The 27783-nt window shown below is 33.5% G+C and overlaps 4 protein-coding genes and 1 pseudogene across 4 annotated transcripts; all 5 read left to right on the top strand.

Moving 5' to 3' along the window:
• The first annotated feature begins 396 nt into the window (after positions 1-396).
• Positions 397-2335, top strand: LOC125834922 (geraniol 8-hydroxylase-like). The gene is made up of 3 exons (XM_049514071.1): positions 397-1287; positions 1416-1697; positions 1995-2335. Exons 1-3 carry the CDS (start codon positions 400-402, stop codon positions 2316-2318), a joined length of 1494 nt encoding a protein of 497 aa, XP_049370028.1. The 5' UTR covers positions 397-399; the 3' UTR covers positions 2319-2335.
• A 2590-nt stretch (positions 2336-4925) lies between these two features.
• Positions 4926-6594, top strand: LOC125834910 (6,7,8-trihydroxycoumarin synthase-like). The gene is made up of 2 exons (XM_049514059.1): positions 4926-5807; positions 5894-6594. Exons 1-2 carry the CDS (start codon positions 4926-4928, stop codon positions 6500-6502), a joined length of 1491 nt encoding a protein of 496 aa, XP_049370016.1. The 3' UTR covers positions 6503-6594.
• A 10868-nt stretch (positions 6595-17462) lies between these two features.
• On the top strand, positions 17463-19416 carry LOC125834924 (geraniol 8-hydroxylase-like). The gene is made up of 3 exons (XM_049514073.1): positions 17463-18357; positions 18490-18771; positions 19073-19416. Exons 1-3 carry the CDS (start codon positions 17470-17472, stop codon positions 19394-19396), a joined length of 1494 nt encoding a protein of 497 aa, XP_049370030.1. The 5' UTR covers positions 17463-17469; the 3' UTR covers positions 19397-19416.
• Positions 19417-23056: 3640 nt separating this feature from the next.
• On the top strand, positions 23057-24539 carry LOC125834875 (geraniol 8-hydroxylase-like; annotated as a pseudogene).
• Positions 24540-25190: 651 nt separating this feature from the next.
• On the top strand, positions 25191-26943 carry LOC125834912 (geraniol 8-hydroxylase-like). Its single transcript, XM_049514061.1, has 3 exons — positions 25191-26066; positions 26183-26464; positions 26620-26943. The coding sequence occupies exons 1-3, from the start codon at positions 25191-25193 to the stop codon at positions 26941-26943; spliced, it is 1482 nt and encodes a 493-aa protein (XP_049370018.1).
• Positions 26944-27783: the final 840 nt, after the last annotated feature.

Raw genomic sequence — 27783 nt, 5'->3', positions numbered from 1 at the left:
CCCCTTAAAGAGAGCGAGATATCCGCGCCTCAGTCTGAAGAGATTTTATTTCTTCATTTTTATTTTCAATTATAATTTTGTAATTCTGTTATTTTGTAATATTTCACTAACATTTATCATTTCCCTAAATGTTCGTGGAGTGACTCCAATTGAAATTGATTGATTTTTAATTAGTAGAAAAAAATTGAAAGAGAGAAATCCTTTCAATCAAGATTTTTTTAAAGCAATATTTATTTAATATGTCAGTTTGAAAGGAGTGGTTGTTATTGACTTGTACATTATTGATTTTATGATATTTACTGACACACACATGCATCCTGTATCATTTATGATATCCTATTATTGACTTGTACATATATCTTGTTAGCTTTCAAAGTTGAAGCAAGGGAGAGAGGCATAATGGATTGCTATACACTTGTGTTTGGATCAATTTTAGTATTGGCAACCCTTTGTAATATCATAGCAAAAATATGTAGCAAAGGAAGCAAAAAACTTCCACCAGGGCCATCACCATGGCCAATTATTGGAAATCTTCACTTGTTAGGTGCAAAACCTCATATATCACTAGCCAATCTTGCAAAAAACTATGGTCCAATTATGAGTTTAAAATTAGGACAAATAACAACAATAGTAATTTCTTCATCATCCGTGGCAAAACAAGTCCTTAAAACTCAAGATCAAGCCTTTTCATCTAGATTTGTTCCTAATGCTCTTCAAGCACACAACCATTACAAATTTTCTGTGGCATGGCTTCCTGTTTGTCCTCAATGGCGAACACTTCGCAGAATATTGAACACTAACCTCTTCTCTTCCAATAAGCTTGATGCAAATCAACATCTAAGGTCTCAAAAGGTAAAACAATTGATTGCTTATTGTGACAAATGTAGTCAACAAGGTGAAGCTTTGGATGTAGGTCAAGTTGCTTTCAAGACTAATCTCAACTTGTTGTCAAACACACTTTTCTCCAAGGATTTGGCTGACCCTTTTTCAGATTCAAAGGTAGAGTTGAAGGAAGTTATCTGGGGTGTCATGGCTGAGGTAGGGAAGCCTAACCTAGTAGATTTTTTTCCGATACTTGAAAAGATAGATCTTCAAGGAATAAGACGTCGTGCAATCATTCATTTTGGTAAGTTGTGTAAACTTTTTGATGGTTTGATCAATGAGCGATTGGAGGAAAAGAGAAGATCAGGATTCATGGAAAAGAGTGATGTTCTGGAAATGTTTCTCAATATTATTGAAAAAAATCTTGAAGAAATTGATCATAATCGCATCATGTCCATGTTCCTGGTTCGTATTCTCTTACCATCATTTATCATGAGCTTATGTTAGTTTCTATTAATTATTATTCTAATTAATGAATTTTCTTTTAATTGCTGCAATATATGGTTATATATTTTGATGTACAAATGTTATAGGACCTATTTGGTGCGGGTACTGATACAACTACAAGCACATTGGAATGGGCAATGACAGAATTGCTTAAACAACCTGAGATAATAAAAAAAGCTCAAGTTGAACTCACAGAAACCATTGGAAAAGGAAAATCAATAGAAGAAGCTGATGTTTCTCGACTCCCTTACTTGCAATGCATTATCAAAGAAACATTAAGACTGCACCCACCAGTTCCATTCTTACTTCCGCGCAAAGTGGAACAACATGTTGAATTGTGTGACTACATCATTCCCAAGGGCTCACAGGTATGTGTGGTAGATTAAAGTTATTTGACGAAAATAATATGAATAGTACTCAAAAAATACCCAAAAGAAAATTTATCAAAATAATTTTAACTTTAGTTTGGTAATTTTATTTTCCAAAAAAAATAAATTAAAACTGGGTTAGACTTGAACATATTAGGTTTGACCTATTGTTTAGTACTCAATCTTAGCTACGATATTTTTGGGTGAGTTAATGACCTTTCTATTTATTGATTAGCTCATTTGACCAATCCAAACATAAACTAACTAACTCATTTAATTTGAGTCCCTTACTCACAGGTACTAGTTAATGTGTGGGCAATTGGTCGAGATTCTACTTTTTGGAAGGATCCTGTAGTGTTTAAACCTGAGAGATTTTTGAGTTTGGATTTAGATATGCGAGGACAAGATTTTGAGTTGATTCCATTTGGTGCGGGACGAAGAATATGCCCTGGCTTGCCACTAGCATTGAGGATGATTCCAGTAATGTTGGGTTCACTCTTGAATTCATTCAATTGGAAACTTGAAGCAGATATTGAGCCAGAAGAATTAGACATGGAGGAGAAGTTTGGTCTCACCTTAGCCAAAGCTCGTCCTTTGCGAGCTATCCCCTCTCCTCTTTGACGTTGCATTGCCTAGTCGATAAATACTTATTTGTATTTGATATTTACAATGAACCAAGTATTTATGTCTTAATAATCTCAACACTTCATCATGACTTAACCATGGTTAAGTGATATGTATAATACCTATGTAACATATATATATATATATATATATATATATTGCCTATATGATGTTTCTCATGAATGTTATTTGCTTTAGACAAATAGACAAAAAGAGAATAAATATAAAAGATTATGAAGATCAAAAGAGGAAATTCATGTTGTGCAATACTCTTAGTTTCCTCATAATAAATATTGTAGCAATAAAAAAAAAAAATCTACCTGAAAAATAATAATATGATAAAATGTCAATGATAAATTTAAAATATCAAAATGACATAATAATATAATATGTTTTTCTTAATCGTTTGGTCTATTATTAGCTGTAAGATCTACAACATCAAGATATGGTCGATTATAACTTTGTAATTTAACTTGATATTTTAATTATATTATGGCTCTCAACCATACAATGGTATGTGATGTACATTCTATTTTTGTATTATTATTTTAAAAGATACCAAATGGCATGCCATGCGAATATTAAAGAAATTAATTGAAAATGGATCAAATAACTATATTAATAGAGATAATATAAAATATGAATTGTAATGTCAATGATATACTGAAAATATATAGTGTATTAGATATTAATAACTCACAAATATTGATAATAAGTGGGCCAAATCCACAATTCAATATCTGTTAAGGATGTTGGATTGGGCCCGGAGAAGTTGCACAAGGACTACTATTTAAAATATAGCCTAAATTTATTTTATTTATATCTTAGCAACTTTGGGTTTAAACTTGAGATTTCATGTTTGAGTTTCGATTTCAGTTCTTCAAGACCAAGAACCTACTAATGGCCGAAAGTAGTTACTCCATCCGTCTCAATTTATATGACATAATTCGGATTTTAAGATTAATTTTTTATTTTATTTTGATCGTGTATATTTCTTCTTCAACCATTGCAAAACAAATCCTCAAAAATCAAGATCAAGTGACCATCAATCAAAACGAACAAACACAAATCTAGTGCTATTCGGTGTGTCTGTCAGAGAAGACGAGGAAGGATCTATTGTTTATCGGAAAAACGATATAGTTAAATATGAAAGAGATCAATGACACACGTCTCAGTTTAACTAATAAGGTAAAGTTGTCTTCGTATATATCATAAATTTGAGCTATGATAGCAATCACTAATATTTTCAGTAGGGTGAGATGTCAATAATACACCTCTTTAGATGTGACCCTTCCTCGGACTCTACTAATGCGTAATGCTTTGTACATCATGTTGACCACCTAAATATATATGTATAATAGAATTTTGTCTTGGTACAATTTAAAATATTTTAGACATATTATGTGATACATACACGCACAAGCTAGTAAATTAGTCCCAAAAAGAAGCACTACCAGAAAATAAAATATAATATGACCCAATGATTCAATTAAATATATCAAAATCATGACATAATATGTTTTTTTTTATATCGTTTTATATTCTTCTATCATTAGTACGACAACATAATGAGACGATATTGTGATAACTTTGAGAAAAAAAATCTGTACATAAAGTTAAGATTTGCAAATCTGATTTTTATATTTTTAATTGTATATTATCGATCTCATTCATATAATATAGAAACATATATTATTATATTATATTAATGGAAAGCTCCAAAGTGAAAAAATAAAAATTAAAATAGCTATGAGTTTTGTCGTATGGGAAAATGCAATATCGTGTCATTATGTTGTCGTACTAATGATAGAAGAATATTAAACGATATTAAAAAAAACATATTATGTCATGATTTTGATATTTTTAATTGTATCATTGAGTCACATTATATTTTATCTCATGTAGTGCTTTTTTTGGGACTATTTTTTTTTCCCCTCCCTAGGAGCTCCCAGAGTGACTCGAACTCGCAACATTCGGGTTGGAAGTGAGGGGTGCTTACCATCCGAGTAACTCCCTCTCGTCACATAGTTTTAATATGAAATTACAATCTATCCCTCTTTTGTTTGTAATTACATTAATTCCTTAAAAAGTAACACAAACCGGATACATAATATATAGCTCAGATACATTAAAGAGTATCTCGGATACATTATAACATAAACCAGATACATTAAAAACTAGCTCGGATACATTATAAAATAAGCCAAATACATTAAATACTGGCTCGGATACATTAATATGTAGCTCGAATACATTAAAGAAATAAGGGATTTTAGAGGTTTTTAAAAATAGAAGGGGATATTGGAAATAAGGAAAACATAAGACGTGTATTTCAGTAATTTTTCCAAAAAAATAGTCGTCAGATGTATAACATATGTATATTAATTAACGATTGTGAATAGTTTTCATCGAGCATCAAAATATGTAACTTTCCCTTGATATTATTCCATATGTTTAGGTCAAGACAAGACAATTTTTATATTGTTGGGTGTGGAATTTATACTCTTCAAGAGAAAAGTTTGATGACTTTATTAAGTCTTTAACACAAAATAGATTTATATAAAGACACAGCAAGTGACTACCAAGGTAATTAGACAAAAAAAAATGATGCTCTTTCTACTCTTTGTAGCCCTTCCTATCATTCTTATTTTCCTTCTTCCTAAAGCCAAAAAGGGTGCAAAAAACACACAGCCACCAGGTCCTGTTGTCCTGCCATTCATTGGAAATTTGCATCAATTTGATAGTTTAACCCCTCATATCTATTTTTGGAAACTTTCCAAGAAATATGGAAAAATATTCTCATTGAAACTTGGTTCTACTCCAATGGTCGTAGTTTCTTCAGCAAAATTAGCAAAAGAAGTGTTGAAGACACAAGATTTAGTATATTGTAGTAGACCCTCTATTCTTGGCCAACAAAAATTGTCTTACAATGGTCGCGACATAGTCTTTGCACCTTACAATGACTATTGGAGAGAGATGAGAAAAATTAGTGTGCTTCATCTATTTAGTCTCAAGAAAGTGCAATTATATAAACCAATTCGTGAAGATGAAGTATCAAGAATGATCAAGAAAATATCTCAACATGTTGCTTCTTCTCAAATTACAAATTTGAGCAATTTAATGATTTCGCTTATAAGTACAATTATATGTAGATTTTCTTTTGGTGTTAGGTTTGACGAGGAAGCACATGAAAGGAAGAGATTTGATTATCTATTGGCTGAAACTCAAGCTTTGATGGCTAGCTTTTTCGTGTCTGATATTTTTCCTTTTTTAGGTTGGATTGATAAACTTACTGGATTGACAATTAGACTCGAGAAGAATTTCAAGGAATTGGATGAGTTTTATGAAGAACTCATTGAGCAACATCAAAATCCCAATAGGCCAAAATCCATGGAAGGAGATATTGTTGATCTTTTGCTTCAATTGAAGAAAGAGAAATCAATACCAATTGATCTCACTTTGGAGGACATAAAAGGACTTCTCATGGTAATTTCACATGTCTTAACTCAATACATTGCTATTTTTAAGATAATTCGATAGCTATTTTAATTAAATTATTTGCTTGTATATAGAATGTGTTAGTTGCTGGATCAGATACTAGCGCGGCTGGGATAGTATGGACAATGACAGCTTTGATGAAGAATCCAAAAGCCATGAAGAAAGTTCAAGAAGAAATCAGAAAGTCAATTGGGAACAAAGGCATTGTGAATGAAGATGATATACAAAATATGCCTTATTTCAAAGCAGTGATAAAAGAGTCCTTTAGATTGTATCCACCAGTTCCACTTCTAGTGCCAAGAGAATCAATGAAAAAATCCACACTAGAAGGGTATGAAATTCAGGCCGGAACTATAGTTCATGTTAATTCATGGGCAATTGCAAGGGACCCTAAAATATGGGAAAATCCAGAAGAATTTATACCTGAGAGATTTCTGAATAGCGACATTGATTACAAGGGACAAAACTATGAACTAATTCCATTTGGAGCAGGTCGAAGAGGTTGCCCCGGAATGACACTTGGGGTTGCATCCATGGAACTTGCATTATCAAATCTTCTTTATGCATTTGATTGGGAGTTACCTCACGGGATGAAAAAAGAGGACATTGACACAAATGTTAGGCCTGGAATTACCATGCATAAGAAAAATGACCTTTGGCTTATCCCTAAAAGTTATTTTTAAAATATACTCAGATGTGAATCTAAGGCGAGTTTTGTAATAATAAATTGTAACGACTTTAAATCTGGAATTCACATTACACCCTCCTTCCATTTTGATATTCTTCGCCTTATAATCCATTTAGTCATCCGCTACTCGCTTTATTTGATACTATTCAATGGACCTTAGTTAAGTTGGTGTATATATATATATATATATATATATATATATATATATATATGGTTATTATAAAAATGTGTATCGTAGATCCAAATCTTGAATAATGAAATGAATATAACTCTTAAAAAGTTTTAAGGATAATATTATTTATGAAATTGTTATTCTATAGGCAGAGTTGGTATGCTTCACTTTTGAGATGTTTGGGCCAAGAGTACATTCATGAGTTGTAGTTCTCATGGAGTCATGTGTGGACGTTATCGTTCATACAAGTCCCAATCAAAAAGAAAATTGTGCCCACATTGGTAGAAGCTCATCTTCTCATGGTTTGATCAATTGAAAGACATCCTCTTGGTGCAATTACGTAAGTAACAAAAATAATTTGTTTTTAGTTTTATGTTACTCGAGATGATTTTTATACATAAAAAAACTGAAAAAATTATTTTTGTTATTTAATTATTGCAAATAGTCGTAGGAGAATTGTGTTCGGTGTTAGGTTTGATGAAGAAGGGCATGAAAGGAAGAGATTTGATTGTCTTTTAGCCGAAGCTCAAGCTATGTCCGTTAGCTTTTTTGTGTCTAATTTTTTTCCTTCTTTAAGTTGGATTGATAAACTTACTGGATTGACAAATAGACTTGAGAAAATTTTCCAGGATTTAGATGAGTTTTACGAAGAACTCATTGAGCAACATCAGAATCCCAATAGGCCAAAATCCATGGAAGGAGATATTCTTGATCTTTTGCTACAATTGAAGAAAGAGCAATCAACTTCATTTGATCTCAATTTGGATGACATCAAAGGAATACTTATGGTAATTTTCCGAACCTACCTACTTCTACATGCATCTCGCATACATGTATATACATATACATAATTAGCTAGTAATCATGAGTACTTTGGAAACTAATTTACTAACTAGTGCTTATATGTAACACATATCTCTATAATATTTTAAATTGTACCATGACAATTAATATATCACTGTAATTACATAGGGAAAAATCACTATGTAAGACAATGATGATGTTAATTTAAAATTTAAAATACTCCAATTACACAACTCTAGAGAATTTATAAGTGGGAAAATGAATGGCATACTTTAAGACCCTAGTGGATTATTATTATTACAAACAAGGGTGCATGAGTGTATGAGAGAGGCATAATGGATTGATTATATACTTGTGTTTGGATCATTTTAGCTTTGATTTTTCTCTATACTACTCTAGCAAAATTATCCACCAAAAAACTTCCACCAGGGCCATCACCATGGCCAATTATTGGAAATCTTCACTTGTTAGGTGCAAAACCCCATGTATCACTAGCCAATCTTACAAAAAAAATATGGTCCAATTATGAGTTTAAAATTAGGACAAATAACAACAAAAGTAATTTCTTCATCATCCATAGCAAAACAAGCCTTTAAAAATCAAGATCAAGCATTTTCTTCTAGATTTATCCCTAATGCCCTTCAAGCCCACAACCATTACAAATTCTCTGTGGCATGGCTTCATGTTTGTCCTCAATGGCGAACGCTTCGCAGAATATTGAACACAAATTTCTTCTCTTCCAATAAGCTTGATGAAAATCAACATCTAAGGTCTCAAAAGATGAAAGAAATGATTGCTTATTGTGAAAAATGTAGTCAACAAGATGAACCTTTGGATATAGGTCAAGTTGCATTCAAGACTAATCTCAATTTGTTGTCAAACACCCTTTTCTCTAAGGACTTGGCTGACCCATTTTCGGATTCAAAGGTAGAGTTAGGGGTGTACAAAATCGAACCGAAACCAAACCAAACCGCAAACCGAGTCAACCCAAAAAAAAACCCCGACTAGTGGTTTGGTTTGACTTGGTTTGGTATTGAAAAAAAAAAACCTGACTATATTTGGGTTGGTTTGGTTTTAACTAAAAAAAACCAACCCGAGATCAAACCAACCCGACATTATATATATAATTTTAAAATTTTATTTTATACATAAAAATATTACTTTGATTTAATTTTTAAATATTTCTTATACTTTTTCATAGTTTTTGTCACGACCCGATTTATCAAGTCATGATGACACCTACTATAACCCACCAGCAGGTAAGCCAACCCGTAACCCGGAACAACAAGTAATGGGTCTTAGGGTAGAAATTAAACAAGAGTAGACAAATAACAATATAAACAGGCGGAAGCAACCCAAAACATATATACAAATAAAGATCCCTCCGAGAACCTGGAAGTCACCAGTCCAGAGCTACTACAAAATGAGTACAAGTCCTAAAACCGGACAACAGAGAATAGACTGTCTCGAAAGGAAAAAGACAAGTCTATATATACAGATGGAGACTGAAATAGTACAAAACGTCGTGTGCTCACCCCCGTCTCCGGATAAGTCTACTCCAAGCTCGATCAACGCTGGCTACTAGTGCTCGGACCTGCATCACGAAATAGATGCAGAGCGTAGCATGAGTACCAAAACAACAGGTACCCAGTAGGCATCATCGGCCGACTGAGCAAGATAAGCAAAAGTAAACTGAAATGCGAATAAAGGGTTACATCAAGTGCAAAGAGTAGTAAATGGGGGGTATGTACACGAGCGTACAGGCAACAAAGACAAGTAATCTAACTAACTCCGCCGAGCTCCCATAAACCCGACGGGTACGCTCGTGCACAATAAAAGAAACCACCTGCACGGACCCCCATAAGCCCGGCAGATGCACCGACAGTTGAAGTAAAATAATGGAGTTAGAAGGTCTATCACAATATTACCAATTTCCAGACTTTTAACTGAACCATTCCCAATCATATTCTAAGATCTCATTACGTCCCGGACTTTAATCAGAATCTCTCCAACCTCCAAAACCTCAACCTACAGATGAGAGTAATCAAGACTAAACTGAAGCTTTAGTGAGGAATTGGGAATACACCACGTGCAAGCTGGACCACGGACTCGAACCGGGTACTATAGCTAATGAGTCAACCTATATGGGTTGGACCACGGACTCGAACCGGGTGCTGTAGCCAAAGGTCAGGCACGGGTGGGCTGGACCACGGACTCTAACCGGGTACTGTAGCCAAAACCAGATCACAGGTAAGCTGGACCACGGACTCTAACCGGGTACTGTAGCTAAGCCTGGACATAAGTAAGCTGGACCACGGACTCTAACCGGATACTGTAGCCAAAACCAGATCACAGGTAAGCTGGACCACGGACTCTAACCGGGTACTGTAGCCAAAACCAGATCACATGTAAGCTGGACTACGGACTCTAACCGGGTACTGTAGCTAAGCCTGGACATAAGTAAGCTGGACCACGGACTCTAACCGGGTACTGTAGCCAAAACCAGATCACAGGTAAGCTGGACCACGGACTTTAACCGGGTACTGTAGCTAAGCCTGGACATAAGTAAGCTGGACCACGGACTCTAACCGGGTACTGTAGCCGATAGAAAAGCAGGGCATTATGGATACAAGGTCATAAGCTGAGTTACCGTCTAGCTAAGGCTCAGACTATCAGACTCAAGTCTGCTATATCAGTCTACAAGGAGCTGACCGTCCGAAACGACGTCGGAAAAAGTTCTACTGCCCAACGACATCCGAAACCTCGCAAGTCTATGGCAACACTAGTCTAAGCCTAGACTAAGGCTAAACATACTTCAAATCAATATTATCATATACATCACAAAGTATGGATGTTCATTAATATCAAGAGACATGCTGTCACAATCCAACACTTTCCCGAAATAAGGTCTAAGGCAGGAATTATAGAAATTTAGCATGCTCGACACCCGAACCCCTCCATACTCAAGAAAATCAATAAACAAATGCCTAAACATGCTCAATCTCACGAGAGAAAACCATAGCCTACCTGAAAGCCGACCACGCGTGCTCCAACTCACGGTACTGGATCTTTTCCCCTCCGAACGGTCTCCAAATGCTTCCCCACTAACAAAAGGTTAATCACCTCGTCATTACGAATATATTGACACTAAAATTATATTTTTTGGAGACGGACCCAAAATCGGGTCTAAAACGGGATTGTGGGGCCCACAATTAGAATCTCAAAATCGAATCCGTGGAAACGTCCCAAATACCTTACTAAACTAATACCCCAAAATTTTAGCACAAACAGATGCCTACAACACCGCAAATCAGCCACAACAATTAAAATGGACAGCCCCTTGATCATCAATTTCTGGAAAAACGAGACCCTTTCAACCCAAACAGATTATACCACGACGATCCTTGCGAAAAACTCTACAAGTTAGCCTCAAGAATGACTCAAAACGGACTTACGATGATCAAGATCTCACATTTCAAAAATTCAACAACAAAACAATCCGGAAATCACCCTGGCAGTGGCTAAAAATCAATTTCTTACCTCAAATGAAGCCTCCCCTCGCGTTTCTGAGACCACCGCTAGATTCCCCTCGAAATTCTCTTGAAGTTTACCTTTTGAATCACTTAATTTGGACTCAAAATGAAGGAGCAATCTCAAGTTGAAGTTGAAGGAAAAAATTGGACGAATTTCGTCCTAAATTCTGGAAATTTCCAGATTCCCACTCCTCTGCCACGTCACCGCCGCGTCAAAATTCTACAACCCTTCAAACTTAAATTTCGATGTTTCGGACTCGTTCGGAGTCGGAAAAATACAAACCTTATATGGAATCTGATTGGAAATGATATTTTGGACTCAACGGTGAAGGCGGAATTTCCATTTGGAGCTCGCTTCGATGAAAAGTGGGTCCCACACCCAGTATCGTTTTGAGCCAGATTCCACAACTGCTATCTAAAGTCTCGGGAAGTGAACAAAGGGTCGTTCTAGACCAAAATCGATCTTCCGAAGCTAACCTAGCTGTCAGAATTTTCATCTGAGCACGCCTTCCAAAAAGGTTGACCAAAGTCAACTTTTCAAGTCATTACAGTTTTTATCTTTTAATATATTATTTCAAGTTTGAAACTTAGAATTATGAATGGTCCAATAAAGATTATAGTCCACAGCTGTTGGTAATTATAATAAAGCTTAAATCAAAATCAAATTAATACTAATGCAAAAAGAAAATCAATTCAACACTAAGAATGACAATAATATTGAATATTTGTTCTTTAGTTTTACATTGGTTTAGACAATTAAAACACATAATCTAATTTTAATTTCTTTTAATATTTAGTTATGTAACTAATACTTATTAAACTTATTTTAGCATGATTTATTACTTTTAAATTATGATCATTTTCATTATGACTTGTTAATTTGCAATATTTGTTTTACGCGATTTCATTATTCTTATTTTTGTTGGATATTTTAGTGTCATTAATCATATCATATTGTGTTATTTTTTTAAGAAATACCATAGATATTTGTATTTTGGTAGGACTAAAGAAATATTTAAAGTACAAGCAAATTATATGTTTGTATGAATACTGTCACGACCCGAGCCTACACCCTGGACGTGGCCGGCACTCGAGAACTATTGCTGGTCCCCAAGCGAACCGTCATCCTGGCTGACTACAAGCAGAAGACTAACTCAAGCATACAAAAGCTTAAAACCTGAATAAAAATCCATGAAACTGAAATATAAAACTTTAACTCAAATGAAATACTCTGAATATAAAAATAATATTCAACTCGCCATAAAATAGGCAACTTAAGTCTTTAAAACATTTAATAAAATAAATGAATAATACAGACTTCTCAACTATACTGACTATCTATGAAGCCTCTAACTGATAAAGATAGAAGTCGGTACAAGACCCACGACATCCTGACTAAACTGAAAGGTAAATGAAATCCTCCGGAAATAAGGAGGCTTACCATAGCTAACTCGAACTTCTGAATGTATCAACGAAGCTCATGTTGATGACCTTGAATACCTGTGTCTGCATCATGAGAAGATGCAGGCCAAATGACTCAGTACGTGAAATGTACGAGCATGTAAGAGGAATTTTAAAACATAAACATAAGCTTGAAACTTGATAAAAAGGAAACATACTTACCTCTTTTCAATCTTACTCAACTCAAGGAATACTCCAAACTACTCAAACTTACTCAACTCAGAGATTAGATACTCAACTCAAGGATATGATATACGACTCTGGATACTCAACTTTGAATACTCAACTGAACTCATTTCATTATAAAGCAGTTTAAAACAAGTGCAATATAAAGAAAAGGAAAATTGTTTAAAAACATGTTGTCAACTCTGTGTGTATGCAAGGACACAACATAACTCTGAAATATATGTAAAAAAACAAATAATTGTGTATATAAGAATACAATAACTTCTGTGGGAGTTTCTCTAACCGACAACCATCACATAAGAGCTATAGTGATGATACAATGATCTACCTCACGCTGCCATCGCATCATATACCTGGCCAAAGGTATAGGACCTGAACTACTAAGTGGATTCACTAGTCTATTGTGAAAAGGGTTCATCTAAAAAGTATGACTCTTTTCTACCCATGATGGCTACATGGTTTATGGGGGCTGTGAGTTGTTTGAACTCTCCCCCATATCGGTGCTCAATACTACTCCCAAAATATACTAGCTCTTATGTTTTAAAAACATACTTTTTCTGTGATTTGAGATTAGTGCTCAAAACTTAGCCCAAAGGCTATCTTGGAAATATCAGTTTCCTCTCTTGCTTTATTTAGAAAGCGGTTTCTCTTTTCTGAAAACTAGCCCAAAAGATCTTTGGAAATCTCAGTTTCCGTTCTTATTTAAATGTGAAAACATTTTAAATCTCTTTGGGAATACTTAGTCCCCATATACTTCTTTGAAGAACAGAACTTCAACTTTACTCTTTCTCAACTCAGTGCTCAAGTCTTTAAAACAAGTTTTAAAACAATTTGTAAAAAGACTTCTTGAAATAGGGTTCATGCCGAATTATGGACATGAACGACTCAATTCAAGGTTTTCAATAACCATGCATAGAACTCAATTAAAGGCTTAGAACTTGAAGATACCACTTCTCCGAAAGATGCTCAACTTACGAAGTTCATGTTGAATTATGGGCATGGAACAACTTGACTCGAAGGTCTACATAACTACATGGAACTCATGTATACGACTCTTCTCATTCTCTTACTTACTTCCTCAAAACTTAGTTCAAATCAATAGTTGATCTCAAAGGATTCACAATTGAACTCAAAGGCTTTCTTGGACTCTACTCTTTAACTCTCTCTTGAATGTGAATTATGAATTCAAGAGTTTGGTTCATGACATGAAAGATCTAGGTGATAGTGTAGACTCATGAATACATTCTCCTAACTCTCATGCTCACTTACTCGAGTCTTGAAACAAGTTACTAGAAGTTGTAGAAGACTCCACAAAATGACTTAAAAGGACTTTCTTAGAATGTTTGAAAGAATTCTTAAAACTTAACTCTTAACTCTACCTTGAATTTGAATTATGAATTCAAGGTTATGATCATGTTTGGAATGATTTTAGGTGTTTAGAAGTAGCTTAGAGTAGTTAGAATCGAAAGGGAGTGAAGGTGCACTTTAAACGAACTCAAACGGGGCAACCGACGACAAACTGGATGGGGCAGGCGACCCTGGCGCTATGGGTGGCGCGGGGCTCCAGCCCCTAAAATTCAGAGGAGGGTTTGGGGCGCTCTGGCAGGCGCATCGCGCCAGGCCCCAACCCAGAAAACGCGACGAATTGCTTTGCTCGTTTTCTCACCCTAACTCGCCTAGAATCGAACGGTTTCTTTCCAAATCACTTAGAATCAATTACTTAACATAAGTACACTCTAATCTACTCAATACAGCCCTTAAAACACTCACTTTGATCTCAAGAAATCATCAAAAATCCAACAAAACAAGATTTAGAGAGAACTTCAAGAACACCTATCAAGAATTCATCAAGAACTCTACTCTTTCAACTTCAAGAATGAAATTTGTGCTGAAAACAACATGTTTTGCGTGTGGGTGAAAAAACCCATCACTATGGAAGCTTACATACCTCTTAAGGATCAAACCATGGCGAAAATCCGCAACAAGATGCAAGAATCTCGACGAACGCTTTCATCCTTTCTCTTTTCTTCTCTTTTCTCTTCTTCTTTTCTCTTCTTGAATTCTCAACTAAAACCCTAGGCCTAAACTAGGATTATAAAACTGAACCTAATCATATTACTCCCCTAAAATATTACTAAAAATGAATTAAATCTGATTGGGTAAGGAAAAGACCAAAATACCCCTTACTATTTCCGGTTTTGACTTTCCTTATCTAGACAGCCCAACTTCGAATGGACATATCTCCCTCATACGAACTCGAAACTGAGAAAACTCAGCGGCGTTGGTAAGATAATTCAAAGGTATTTCCTACAGTATCTGGTAGCACACCTAACTCATCCTGAGTTAGGAGTTATGGTCGTTTGAAGTCGACCCAAAACTCATACTTAAGCATAACTTGCAAAATTTCAGATTTTGCTATATCCAATTTAGTTCTTTTTCGAACTCAAGGTGCTATATCTAGTGAACTTAAAACTTAAGAAATTTTAATTCCTCAGTAAAATCCTACTCACAACGAAGGATGGTTCAAGTCTTAGCTCAAAAATTTTCTGGGGTGTTACAAATACTTTACCGGAAAAACCCGAAACAACCCGAAAAAATCCGAAAAAACCCGAGTTTCATTGGCTTGGTTTGGTTTATAAATTTAAAAATCTGAAACAAATGGTTTGATTTGATATTTGAAAAACCCGAACCAACCCGGCCATGTAAACCCCTACGTAGAGTTGAAGGATGTTATATGGGGTATTATGGCTGAGGTAGGGAAGCCTAACCTAGTGGATTTTTTCCCTATACTTGGAAAGATTGATCTTCAAGGAATAAGGTGTCACGCAATCATTCATATTGGTAAGTTGTTTAAACTTTTTGATGGTTTGATCAACGAGCGATTGGAGTAAAGGAGGATGGGAGTCAGTGATAAGAGTGATCTTCTGGAAATGTTTCTCAATATTGATGAAAAAGACCCTGAAGAAATGAATCATAATCACATCAAGTACATGTTCCTGGTTCGTTTTCTCTTTTAATTCTTCATGTCCATTGTCTATCCATACTCCATCTAGTCAATGCATTCACAAATTGATTTGCTTCTATGTAACAACGTTGAGTAATTTGATTGAAAAAACATGTGTTAGAGCCATATCTTTCTCAAAATTTAAATGCATAAAGTATGCTAAAGGATTACAAATGGAGTTTTCCCTCCTTTCAATTTCCATCAAAGTTAAGAATAATTTTAAAATAGTTCCCCTCTGCTTATTATTGTTTTGTTATTTTTTTAAAAAGAGGTACCTCAATTTTCTTCACTAATATAAGTGTTTTATGGTTATAAATATACTCTGACGTACAAATTATGTAGGACTTATTTATTGCGTCTACGGATACATCTACAAGTACAATGGAATGGGCAATGACAAAAACACCTAAACAACCTGAGATTATGAAGAAAGTTCAAGTTGAACTTGCAGAAATCATTGGAAAAGGAAAATTAATTGAAGAAGTTGATGTTTCTCGTCTCCCTTACTTACAATGCATTATAAAAGAAACATTAAGAATGCACCCACCAGTTATGTTATTACTCCCACGCAGAACAGAGCAAGATGTTGAATTGTGTGATTACATCATCCCGAAGGGCTCACAAGTATGTATATCGAATACAAGTGAAACCCCCCAGCCTTCCAAAAAAATAAATAGCTTCACGATAACATGTAATAACCCGTAATAATAAGGATATTTTTGTCTTTTGACAGAAAAAAAAAAAGGAGAAGGAGATAAATGGGCCAAGTCCACAACGAAATATTCTCTGTTAAGGATATTGGATTGGGCTTAAGAGCCTAGGATTCAGGAGAAGTGTATAAGGATCACTATTTAAGATATAGTCAAAATTACACTATTTAAAATTTAGCCTTAAACTTGAGATTTCATGTCTAAGTTGCAACTTCAGTTCAATTGGTCTGAAGTTGGGATTTGGGAAAACCATGCCTAACGTCAAGCTTTAAGTTTTAAAGTTTGAATGGTAACTCAAACTTCGAACCTATGAATTTAAAGTTAAGTAATTTTAATAATACACCATTAAACTTTTCAAATTTAAATTTTAAATTCGATTTTTTGATCATGAACACGATAAAAAAAGAGACTTGCAAAGGATGGGATTTGGCTAAAGGTACTACCAAATTCCCCTCCATGTCTAATTCTTTTGACAAAATGGCATCCACAAGCTTCCAATTAAAATAATTTAAAATGGACCAAACATTACATGTAATCATTCTCAATGCTAATAATATCTTCTTTCTCTTGAGTTGCAATAGTCCACAATTCTCATGTAAATATATAACTTATAACCTAATAATCATGAACCTATTAACCTAGAATATGTCTCAAATTTAAAATTATTTGTGGCCTTGACCTATATATATTAAAAGAAACTCTCAAAAAGTTCAGATACGTGCATTTTGAGATTAACTAAAAAGAGGAGTAAGTCATATATATTAATAAACTTGAGAGAGTAATTTTTCATTGCTTTAGTTCTATTGAAATAAGTATAATTGTTACCACCGTTGAAATAGTGTCATTTATGACAATTAGGACAGTTTGAGTTGAGATCGACGGATTTCAAATATAATTAAGCCACCTCTGACCAGGTCAATTACTTCAAAGTCAATTAGTTGTACTGTGTGTGATAGAGTGATGAGTGATGGATTTTAGTTAGTAATATGAGTGGTGGTTATTGACTTGTCCATTATTGACACACACATGCATCCTGTATCATTTATCATATATCTTGTTAGCTTTCAAAGTTGAAGCAAGGGAGAGAGGCATATGGATTACTATACACTCGTGTTTGGATCAATTTTAGTATTGGCTATCCTTTGTAATATCATAGCAAAAATATGTAGCAAAGGAAGCAAAAAACTTCCACCAGGGCCATCACCATGGCCAATTATTGGAAATCTTCACTTGTTAGGTGCAAAACCTCATATATCACTAGCCAATCTTGCAAAAAATTATGGTCCAATTATGAGTTTAAAATTAGGACAAATTACAACAGTGGTCATTTCTTCATCAACCATTGCAAAACAAGTCCTTAAAACTCAAGATCAAGCCTTTTCATCTAGATTTGTTCCTAATGCTCTTCAAGCACACAACCATTACAAATTCTCTGTGGGATGGCTTCCTGTTTGTCCTCAATGGCGAACGCTTCGCAGAATATTGAACATAAATATCTTCTCTCCCAATAGGCTTGATGCAAATCAACATCTAAGGTCTCAAAAGGTGAAAGAATTGATTGCTTATTGTGACAAATTTAGTCAACAAGGTGAAGCTTTGGATGTAGGTCAAGTTGCTTTCAAGACTAATCTCAACTTGTTGTCAAACACACTTTTCTCCAAGGATTTGGCTGACCCTTTTTCAGATTCGAAGGTAGAGTTGAAGGAAGTTATATGGGGTGTCATGGCTGAGGTAGGGAAGCCTAACCTAGTAGATTTTTTCCCCATACTTGAAAAGATTGATCTTCAAGGAATAAGACGTCGCGCAATCATTCATTTTGGTAAGTTGTTTAAACTTTTTGATGGTTTGATCAATGAGCAATTGGAGGAAAAGAGAAGATCAGGATTCACAGAAAAGAGTGATGTTCTGGAAATGTTTCTCAATATTATTGAAAAAAATCCTGAAGATATTGATCATAATCACATCAAGTCCATGTTCTTGGTTTGTATTCTCTTAATTACCATCACTTATCATGACCTTATGTTAGTTTCTATTAATTATTATTCTAATTTATGAATTTTCTTTTAATTACTGCAATATATGGTTATATATTTTGATGTACAAATGTTATAGGACCTATTTGGTGGGGGTACTGATACAACTACAAGCACATTGGAATGGGCAATGACGGAATTGCTTAAACAACCTGAGATAATAAAAAATGCTCAAGTTGAACTTGCAGAAATCATTGGAAAAGGAAAACAAATAGAAGAAACTGATGTTTCTCGACTTCCTTACTTGCAATGCATTATCAAAGAAACATTAAGATTGCACCCACCAGTTCCGCTCTTAGTTCCGCGCAAAGTGGAGCAAGATGTTGAATTGTGTGACTACATCATTCCCAAGGGCTCACAGGTATGTGTGGCAAATTAAAGTTATTTGACGAATATAATATGAATAGTAGTCCAAAAAAAGATCCAAAAGAAAATTTATCAATTTTTTTTTAACTTTTGTTTGGTATTTCTTTTTCAAAAATAAAGAAATTAAAACTTGGTTAGAGTTGGACGGATTATATTTGGCCTATTGTTTATTACTTAATCTTAGCTCTGATATTTTTGGGCGAGTAATTAATGACCTTTCTATTTATTGATTAGCTCTTTTGATCAATCCAAACATAAACTAACTAATTCATTTAATTTGATGCCTTTACTCACAGGTACTAGTTAATGTGTGGACGATTGGTCGAGATTTTACTTTTTGGAAGGACCCTTTAGTGTTTAAACCCGAGAGATTTTTGAGTTTGGATTTGGACACGCGAGGACAAGATTTTGAGTTGATTCCATTTGGTGCGGGGCGAAGAATATGCCCTGGCTTGCCACTAGCATCGAGGATGATTCCAGTAATGTTGGGCTCACTCTTGAATTCATTCAATTGGAAACTTGAAGCAGACATTGAACCACAAGAATTAGACATGGAGGAGAAGTTTGGTATCACCTTAGCCAAAGCTCGTCCTTTGCGAGCTATCCCCTCTCCTCTTTGATGTTGCATTGCCTAGTCGATAAATACTTATTTGCATTTGATATTTACGATGAACCAAGTATTTATGTTGCAAATCTATATTATGCTTCTCATGAATGTTATTTGCTTTAGACAAATAGACAAAAAGAGAATAACAATAAAAGGGAAAGAAGAGGAAGGGGAAAATTGTAGAAACCCCTTTTGATTCGAATTCTGATTTTGTTAGTGAAATAAAAAAGAAAAAAAGCAACAAATGTAGAAATTGTTCAATCTTCAAAACCATCAACAAGAAGAACAACAAAAAAGAAGGAATCAGAAATTTGAATATCCAAAAAAGGCAAAAAAAGTTGTTATGGTAAGTATTATATTTAATTTATTTTCACATTATTCAAATTAGTGATTTTTTTTCTAAAATTATCACATTATGCTTATTGTTGTTTCGAAACTTTTGTTTGGGTGAAACTTGTACGAAATGTGAATAATATTTATATGAATCTCACTTTAATATACGATTTTGGGATATTATATGAAATGTGATATAATATTGGTATGCAAATCGTATGAATTGTGTTTTGACATTGATATGAAATTGGTTTGATATCAGTAGCCCAATGGTATGAGTTGTTAAATTGGTATGCAAATGGTATGAATTGTTAAATTACTCTGTTTTGTATGAATTATGACTAATATTGATATGAAATTGAGATTTTTTTCTAATAGGAAGGTTTCTTTTTCAATTTCTTCATTAATGTATTTAATTTTTTAACATTGGTATGAAAATGGTATAAAATGATTTTTCTTTCAAATTTTTTTTAGTGATTATGGTTTGTACACGTGTCTATTTGCTGAATACATCAGTAATGGAGTTTTTGATATGCGTTCTATTGATATCGATGCAAAGTACCATCGTCAAAGGTATGCCACAATCATATGGCATTATGGAAAAACAAAGAATGATGATGGCGCGACCAGTGAGAGTGAAGTAACTGGCACTGTTGCTAGCAAATTTGATGGACCCCGCATAGCAAAAGAACATGCTCTGAATACCAGCAATTATCTCACACCAAGACCACGGAGATCAAATTTGAGATAGTTGATTGCACCTTAGACTTTTTAGAATTACAAGTTTTTTTTTTTACTTTTGGATGATATTTTTGTGTTTGTTACAGCTTTAAGTATTTGATATATATAATATCCACTGTTTTATTTCAAAAAGATACCAATTACATATGAATTACAGATTGACTATTGTAATCGCAGGATACTAGTTATATACAGACTGCATTCCAAATGGATACACCATTCTAAAGATAAATTACACATTGACTATAATAATTCTCGGGATAACAGTTATATACAAAATGCATACAAATTGGATTCGACATTTAGAGTTTATGATTTTACAATTCTTATTAACTAGAAAGAAATCATACTACTAATTGAGAGTTCATGAACTAACTCTGACTTATAATTGGTATCCAAAATGTACACCTTTGGCATCCAAATTCATATTCTAACACAAAAAAATAAAAAAATAAAAAATAAATGAAGTTGGTATCCAACATGTATAAATACCTTGTATAAACGATTATGCCAATGTAAAATAGTGATAATTGTATTTTGTAACAACCTCAATTACATTTTTGTTTTACATTTTATTCATCTTGGACAATTTACAACCTAATTGTAAATTATATTGTCTTAACAAGCGTGGATTAAGTATTTTTAAAGATGTATGAAGTTGTATACAATCTATATAAATACTAGAATAAACGAATCTTACAATTTAAAACATAGATCATTAAATGTTGCACCAACATCAATTACATCTGGTTTTATTTTGTTTTTTTGAAAATGGATAAAAAAGACTTCTTAATTAATTTTAACAGATTAGAGTGAATTAAGGAAAAAAAATATTCCTAATTAGTTTGAATCTCCTAAATTTATGCTAATTAAAAATTATCATCAATCAATTCAAATTTAATTAATACATCTATTTCCATTTTTTCAATTTTTTTCTTTATTATTTCTAATTTCGTTTTTTTTTTAATTTTCGTTTATCTTTTTTTTTTTTTTTAAGTTTTTTCCAATTAATAAAAACATTTTTTTTTTTTGTAAATTTGTTATAACCTGAAATTTTTAATGTTATAGCTTGAAAGTCTAAATCTACTGCTATAGCTTGAAAATAGTACTATAATATATGTCATATATGAAATTTACACTAATATCAATGATATAATTCATAAATATTGATAAGAAGGCCAAACCCACAATTCAATATCTGTTAAGGATGTTGGATTGTGCCAGGAGGAGTTGCACAAGGACTACTATTTAAGATATAGCCGAGAGTTACTTTATTTATATTTTAGCAACTTTGGTTTCAAACTTGAGGAGTTGCACAAGGACTACTATTTAAGATATAGCTGAAAGTTACTTTATTTATATTTTAGCAACTTTGGTTTCAAACTTGAGATTTCATGTTTGAGTTCGATTTCAGTTCTTCCAGACCAAGAACCTACTAATGTACAAAAGTAGTTACTCCCTCCGTTCAAATTTATATGACATAGTTCGAATTTCAAGAATCAAAATTCTTTATTTTGATCATGTATATTTCTTCTTCAACCATTGCAAAACAAGTCCTTAAATATCAAGAACAAGTGACCATCAATCAAAACGAACAAACACAAATCCAGTGCTACTCGCAGAAAAACGATATAGTTAAATTTGTATGAGATAAATGACACACGTCTCAATAACTAGTAAGGTAAAATTGTCTTTGTATGGGTCACATGTTTGAGCTATAAAGCAATCATTAAAACTTGTATTAGGGTAAATTGTCTACATCATACCTCTTGAGATGCGGTCCTTCCTTGAACTCTACGTGCATATGCGCACTAGCTAGAAAATTAGTCCCAAAAAAGAAGGCGCTACCAGAAATAAAATATAATATGACTCAATGATACAATTAAAAATATCAAAATGACATAATATGTATTTCTAAATATCGTTTATCCTTCTATCATTAGTACGACAACATAATGATATGATATTGTGATAACTTTGAGAAAAAAATTCTGTACATAAAGTTTAGATTTGCAAATCTGATTTTTATATTTTTAATTGTATATTATTGTTCTCAATCATATAATATAGAAACATATATTATTATATTATATTCATGGAAAGCTCCAAAGTGAAAAAATCAAAATCAAAATAGCTATGAGTTTTGTCCTACGGGAAAATGCAATATCGTATCATTATGTTGTCGTACTAATGATAGAAGAATATTAAACGATATTATAAAAAAAAACATATTATGTCATGATTTTGATATTTTTAATTGTATCATTGAATCATATTATATTTTATTCATGTAGTGCTTTTTTTGGGACTAATTTACTAGCTAGTGCTCATATGTAAATTGTACAATGGCAATTAATATTTTACTGTAGCAATCAAAATATATGAACGTTATTATAAAGTGATTTCATTGTATCACAATATAACAACTGAAAAATATCCAGACAAATCACTATGTAACACAATGATGATGTTAATTTTAAATTTAAAATACTCCAATTACACAACTCTAGAGAATTTATAAATGGGAAAATGAATGACATACTCTAAGAACCTAGTGGATTATTATTACAAGCAAGGGGGTGTGTGTGAGAGAGGCATAATGGATTACTATATACTTGTGTTTGGATCAATTTTAGCTTTGATTTTTTTCTATACTACTATAGCAAAATTATCCACCAAAAAACTTCCACCAGGGTCATCACCATGGCCAATTATTGGAAATATTCACTTGTTAGGTGCAAAACCCCATGTATCACTAGCCAATCTTGCAAAAAAATATGGTCCAATTATGAGTTTAAAATTAGGACAAATAACAACAATAGTGATTCCTTCATCATCCATAGCAAAACAAGCCTTTAAAAATCAAGTATCAAGCATTTTCTTCTAGATTTATCCCTAATGCCCTTCAAGCCCACAACCATTACAAATTTTCTGTGGCATGGCTTCCTGTTTGTCCTCAATGGCGGCGAGCGCTTCGCAGAATATTGAACACAAATTTCTTCTCTTCCAATAAGCTTGATGCAAATCAACATCTCAAAAGGTGAAAGAATTGATTGCTTATTGTGAAAAATGTAGTCAACAAGGTGAAGCTTTGGATATAAGTCAAGTTGCTTTCAAGACTAATCTCAACTTATTGTCAAACATCCTTTTCTCCAAGGACTTGGCTGACCCTTTTTCGGATTCGAAGGTAGAGTTGAAGGATGTTATATGGGGTATCATGGCTGAGGTAGGGAAGCCTAACTTAGTGGATTTTTTTCCCATACTTGGAAAGATTGATCTTCAAGGAATAAGGTGCCGCGCAATCATTCATATTGGTAAGTTATTTAAACTTTTTGATGGTTTGATCAACGAGCGATTGGAGGAAAAGAGGAGGGAATTCAGTGTAAAGAGTGATGTTCTAGAAATGTTTCTTAATATTACTGAAAATGACCCTGAAGAAATGAATCATAATCACATCAAGTCCATGTTCCTGGTTCGTTTTCTCTTCTAATTCTTCATGTCCATTGTCCATCAACACTCCATCTAGTGAATGCATTCACAACTTGATTTGCTTCTATGTAACAAAATGTTGAGTAATTGTGATTACATCATCCCGAAGGGCTCACAGATATGGATGTCAATTAAAGTTAATTGAAAAAAATATTATTTTCTCAATCGGGTGGGGGTGGGGTGAATGACTTATCTATTTATTGATTAGCCCTTTTGATCCATCTAAATTTAATCTAACTTGCTTACTTGACGCTCTTACTCACAGGTACTAGTCAATGTATGGGCGATTGGTCGAGATTCTACTTTTTGGGACGACCCTTTAGTGCTTAAACCTGAGAGGTTTTGGAGTTCGGATTTGAATGTGCGAGGACAAGATTTTGAGTTGATCCCATTTGGTGTTAGTCGAAGAATATATATGCCTTGGCTTTCCACTAGCATTGAGAATGGTTTCACTAATATTGGGCTCACTCTTAAATTCCTTCAATTGGAAGATTGAGGCAGACATTGAACCAAAAGATTTAGACATGGAGGAGAAGTTTGGTAGCACCTTAGGTAAAGCTCATCCTTTGCGAGCTATCCCATTTTCTCTTTGATGTTATCGAGTCAAGAAGTATTTATATGTATTCGATATTTATACTGAAACCAAACATGTTGACCTTAAGCAATATTTAAAGAATAATGTGATAAGTGTGTGTGAAATATTATTAATCAAGTGTTTGGATATGTAGTATTTATATGAAATAACTGCTTGTTCAATTTTAATAAGGATTTAAATAGATCATATATTTATTTGTGTTTGTTTACTTCTATTATTGATAATTCAGTGTATAAAGTTTTAGTTTATACATAAAGGATTAAATGGAAGAAAAGAATGAGACAAAAGTACACAAAACTATCTGAATATGTCGTCAACATGATTATAGCACAAGATTTAATATAATTTATATTGGCTCTGAAAACGATATTCACAATAAATATGATTCATGGATAACGATTCCTTTAATATTTTATAATACTTGTATTGAATTCATCTTTTTGTTTATTTATTTAAACCACCATTAGTGGGGATTAGGCATTGCCTAATCTATGTATTGATAGTAACGAAAATACATAGATGGATACGTAGGCGTTTTGTCCAATCCACCTTGGGAGATCAGAAAAATGATTAGTTCATCCTTAAACAGCCAAGTCCTAATACATAAATATAAGATAACAGAGAAAATTACTTTCAAAATTGAAAAATAATGGATTACTATACTCTTGTGTTTGGATCAATTTTAGCTTTGATTTTTCTCTATACTACTCTAGCAAAATTATCCACCAAAAAACTTCCACCAGGGCCATCACCATGGCCAATTATTGGAAATATTCACTTGTTAGGTGCAAAACCTCATGTATCACTAGCCAATCTTGCAAAAAAATATGGTCCAATTATGAGTTTAAAATTAGGACAAATAACAACAATAGTAATTTCTTCATCATCCATAGCAAAACAAGTCCTTAAGAATCAAGATCAAGCATTTTCTTCTAGATTTATCCCTAATGCAATTCAAGGACACAATTATTGTGAATTCTCTGTGGGATGGCTTCCTGTTTGTCCTCAATGGCGAACGCTTCGCAGAATATTGAACATAAACATCTTCTCTCCTAACAGACTTGATGCAAATCAACATCTAAGGTCACAAAAGGTGAAAGAATTGATTGCTTATTGTGAAAAATGTAGTCAACAAGGTGAAGCTTTGGATATAAGTCAAGTTGTTTTCAAGACTAGTCTTAATTTGTTGTCAAACACCCTTTTCTCTAAGGATTTGGCTGACCCTTTTTCGGATTCAAAGGTTGAGTTGAAGGAAGTTATAGCGGGTATCCTAACTGAGTTTGGGAAGCCTAACCTAGTGGATTTTTTCCCTATACTTGAAATGATTGATCTTCAAGGAATAAGGCGTCGCACAACTATTTATATTGGTAAATTGTTTAAACTTTTTGATGATTTGATCAACGAACGATTGGAGGAAAAGAGAAAGGGATCTAATGAAAAGAGTGATGTTTTGGAAATGTTTCTCAATATTTGTGAAGAGAATCCTGAAGAGATTAATCACAATCACATCAAGACTATGTTCATGGTTTGTATTACTATATAATTTATGGTTATATACCTTAACGTACAAAATATGTAGTACGCAATCCCTTTTTATTACTATAAGTTATGGTTATATACTTAAACGTACAAAATATGTAGGACTTATTTCTGGCGGCTACGGATACAACTACAAGCACATTGGAATGGGCAATGGCAGAAATACTCAAACAACCTGAGATTATGAAGAAAGTTCAAGTTGAACTTGCAAAAATTATTGGAAAAGGAAAATCAATTGAAGAAGTTGATGTTACTCGTCTTCCTTACTTACAATGCATCATCAAAGAAACTTTAAGAATGCACCCACCAGCTCCATTTTTAGTTCCGCGCAAAGTGGAGCAAGATGTTGAATTATTTGATTACATCATCCCTAAGGGTTCACAGGTATGGATGGCAATTAAAATTAATTTACGAAAATATGATTTGCCCAGCTAATTTAAGCTAAATAGGTATCTGGGGGGGGGGGGGGTGTGTGTGTTAATGACCTGCCTATTTATTGATTAGATTTTTTGATCCAAATATAATCTTATTACTCACAGGTACTAGTCAATGTGTGGTCAATTGGTAAAGAATTTACTTTTTGGGATGAGCCTTTAGTATTTAAACCTGAAAGGTTTTGGGGTTCAGATTTAGATATGCGAGGACAAGATTTTGATTTGATTCCATTTGGTGCGGGTCGAAGAATATGCCCCGGCTTTCCACTAGCATTGAGAATTGTTCCAGTAATATTAGGCTCACTCTTAAACTCCTTCAATTGGAAGCTTGAGGCAGACATTGGACCAGAAGATCTAGACATGGAAGAGAAGTTTGGTATCACCTTGGCCAAAGCCCATCCTTTGCGAGTTATCCCATTTCTACTTTGATGTTGTCAAATTAGTAGTAAATATTTATTTCTATTTGGTATTTATATTGAACCAAGCATTCTGACCTTAGCATAAAAAGAATAAAGTGATGAGTATATCTATGCAATACATATTTGTATTATTATTGATTTGATATATGCATTGAATATTTGTTAATTTGATATAAACATTGAATATTACGTATAATAAAAACAGTGGTGACCGTAAAAGGAGAAGGGGATAAATGCATCATGTAATGGGCGAATTTGAATTTAATCAAATTCCAATATGTATATCGAATCCAAATGTAAATAGCTTCACGGTAACATTTAATAGCCCGTAATAATAAGGATATTTTTGTCTTTTGACAGAAAAAAAAGGAGAAGGGATAAATGGCCGAGTCCACAACTAAATAGTCTCTGTTAAGGATATTGGATTGGGCTTAAGAGCCGCTAAATTCAGGAGAAGTGTATGAGGATCACTATTTAAGATATAGTCAAAAATTACATTATTTAAAATTTAGCCTTAAACTTGAAATTTCATGTCTCAGTTGCAACTTCAGTTCAATTGGTCTGAAGTTGGGATTTGGGAAAACCATGCCTAACGTCAAGCCTTAAGTTTTAAAGTTTGAATGGTAACTCAAACTTCGAATCTCTAAATTTAAAGCTAAGTAATTTTAATAATATAAAATTAAACTTTTCAAATTTAAATTTTGAATTTGATTTTTTGATTGTGAACACGATTAAAAAAAAAAAGGAGATTTGCAAAGGATGGGATTTGGCTAAGGTACTACCAAATTTCCCTCCATGTCTAATTCTTTTGGCAAAATGGCATCCACAAGCTTCCAATTAAAAGAATTTA

Source organism: Solanum verrucosum, unplaced genomic scaffold (assembly GCF_900185275.1).
Source record: "Solanum verrucosum unplaced genomic scaffold, falcon-dt-bn FXZP01000184.1, whole genome shotgun sequence".
Taxonomy (NCBI): domain Eukaryota; kingdom Viridiplantae; phylum Streptophyta; class Magnoliopsida; order Solanales; family Solanaceae; genus Solanum; species Solanum verrucosum.
The sequence above is the reverse complement of the archived record's forward strand: the minus strand, read 5'-3'. Positions and strand labels throughout refer to the sequence as shown.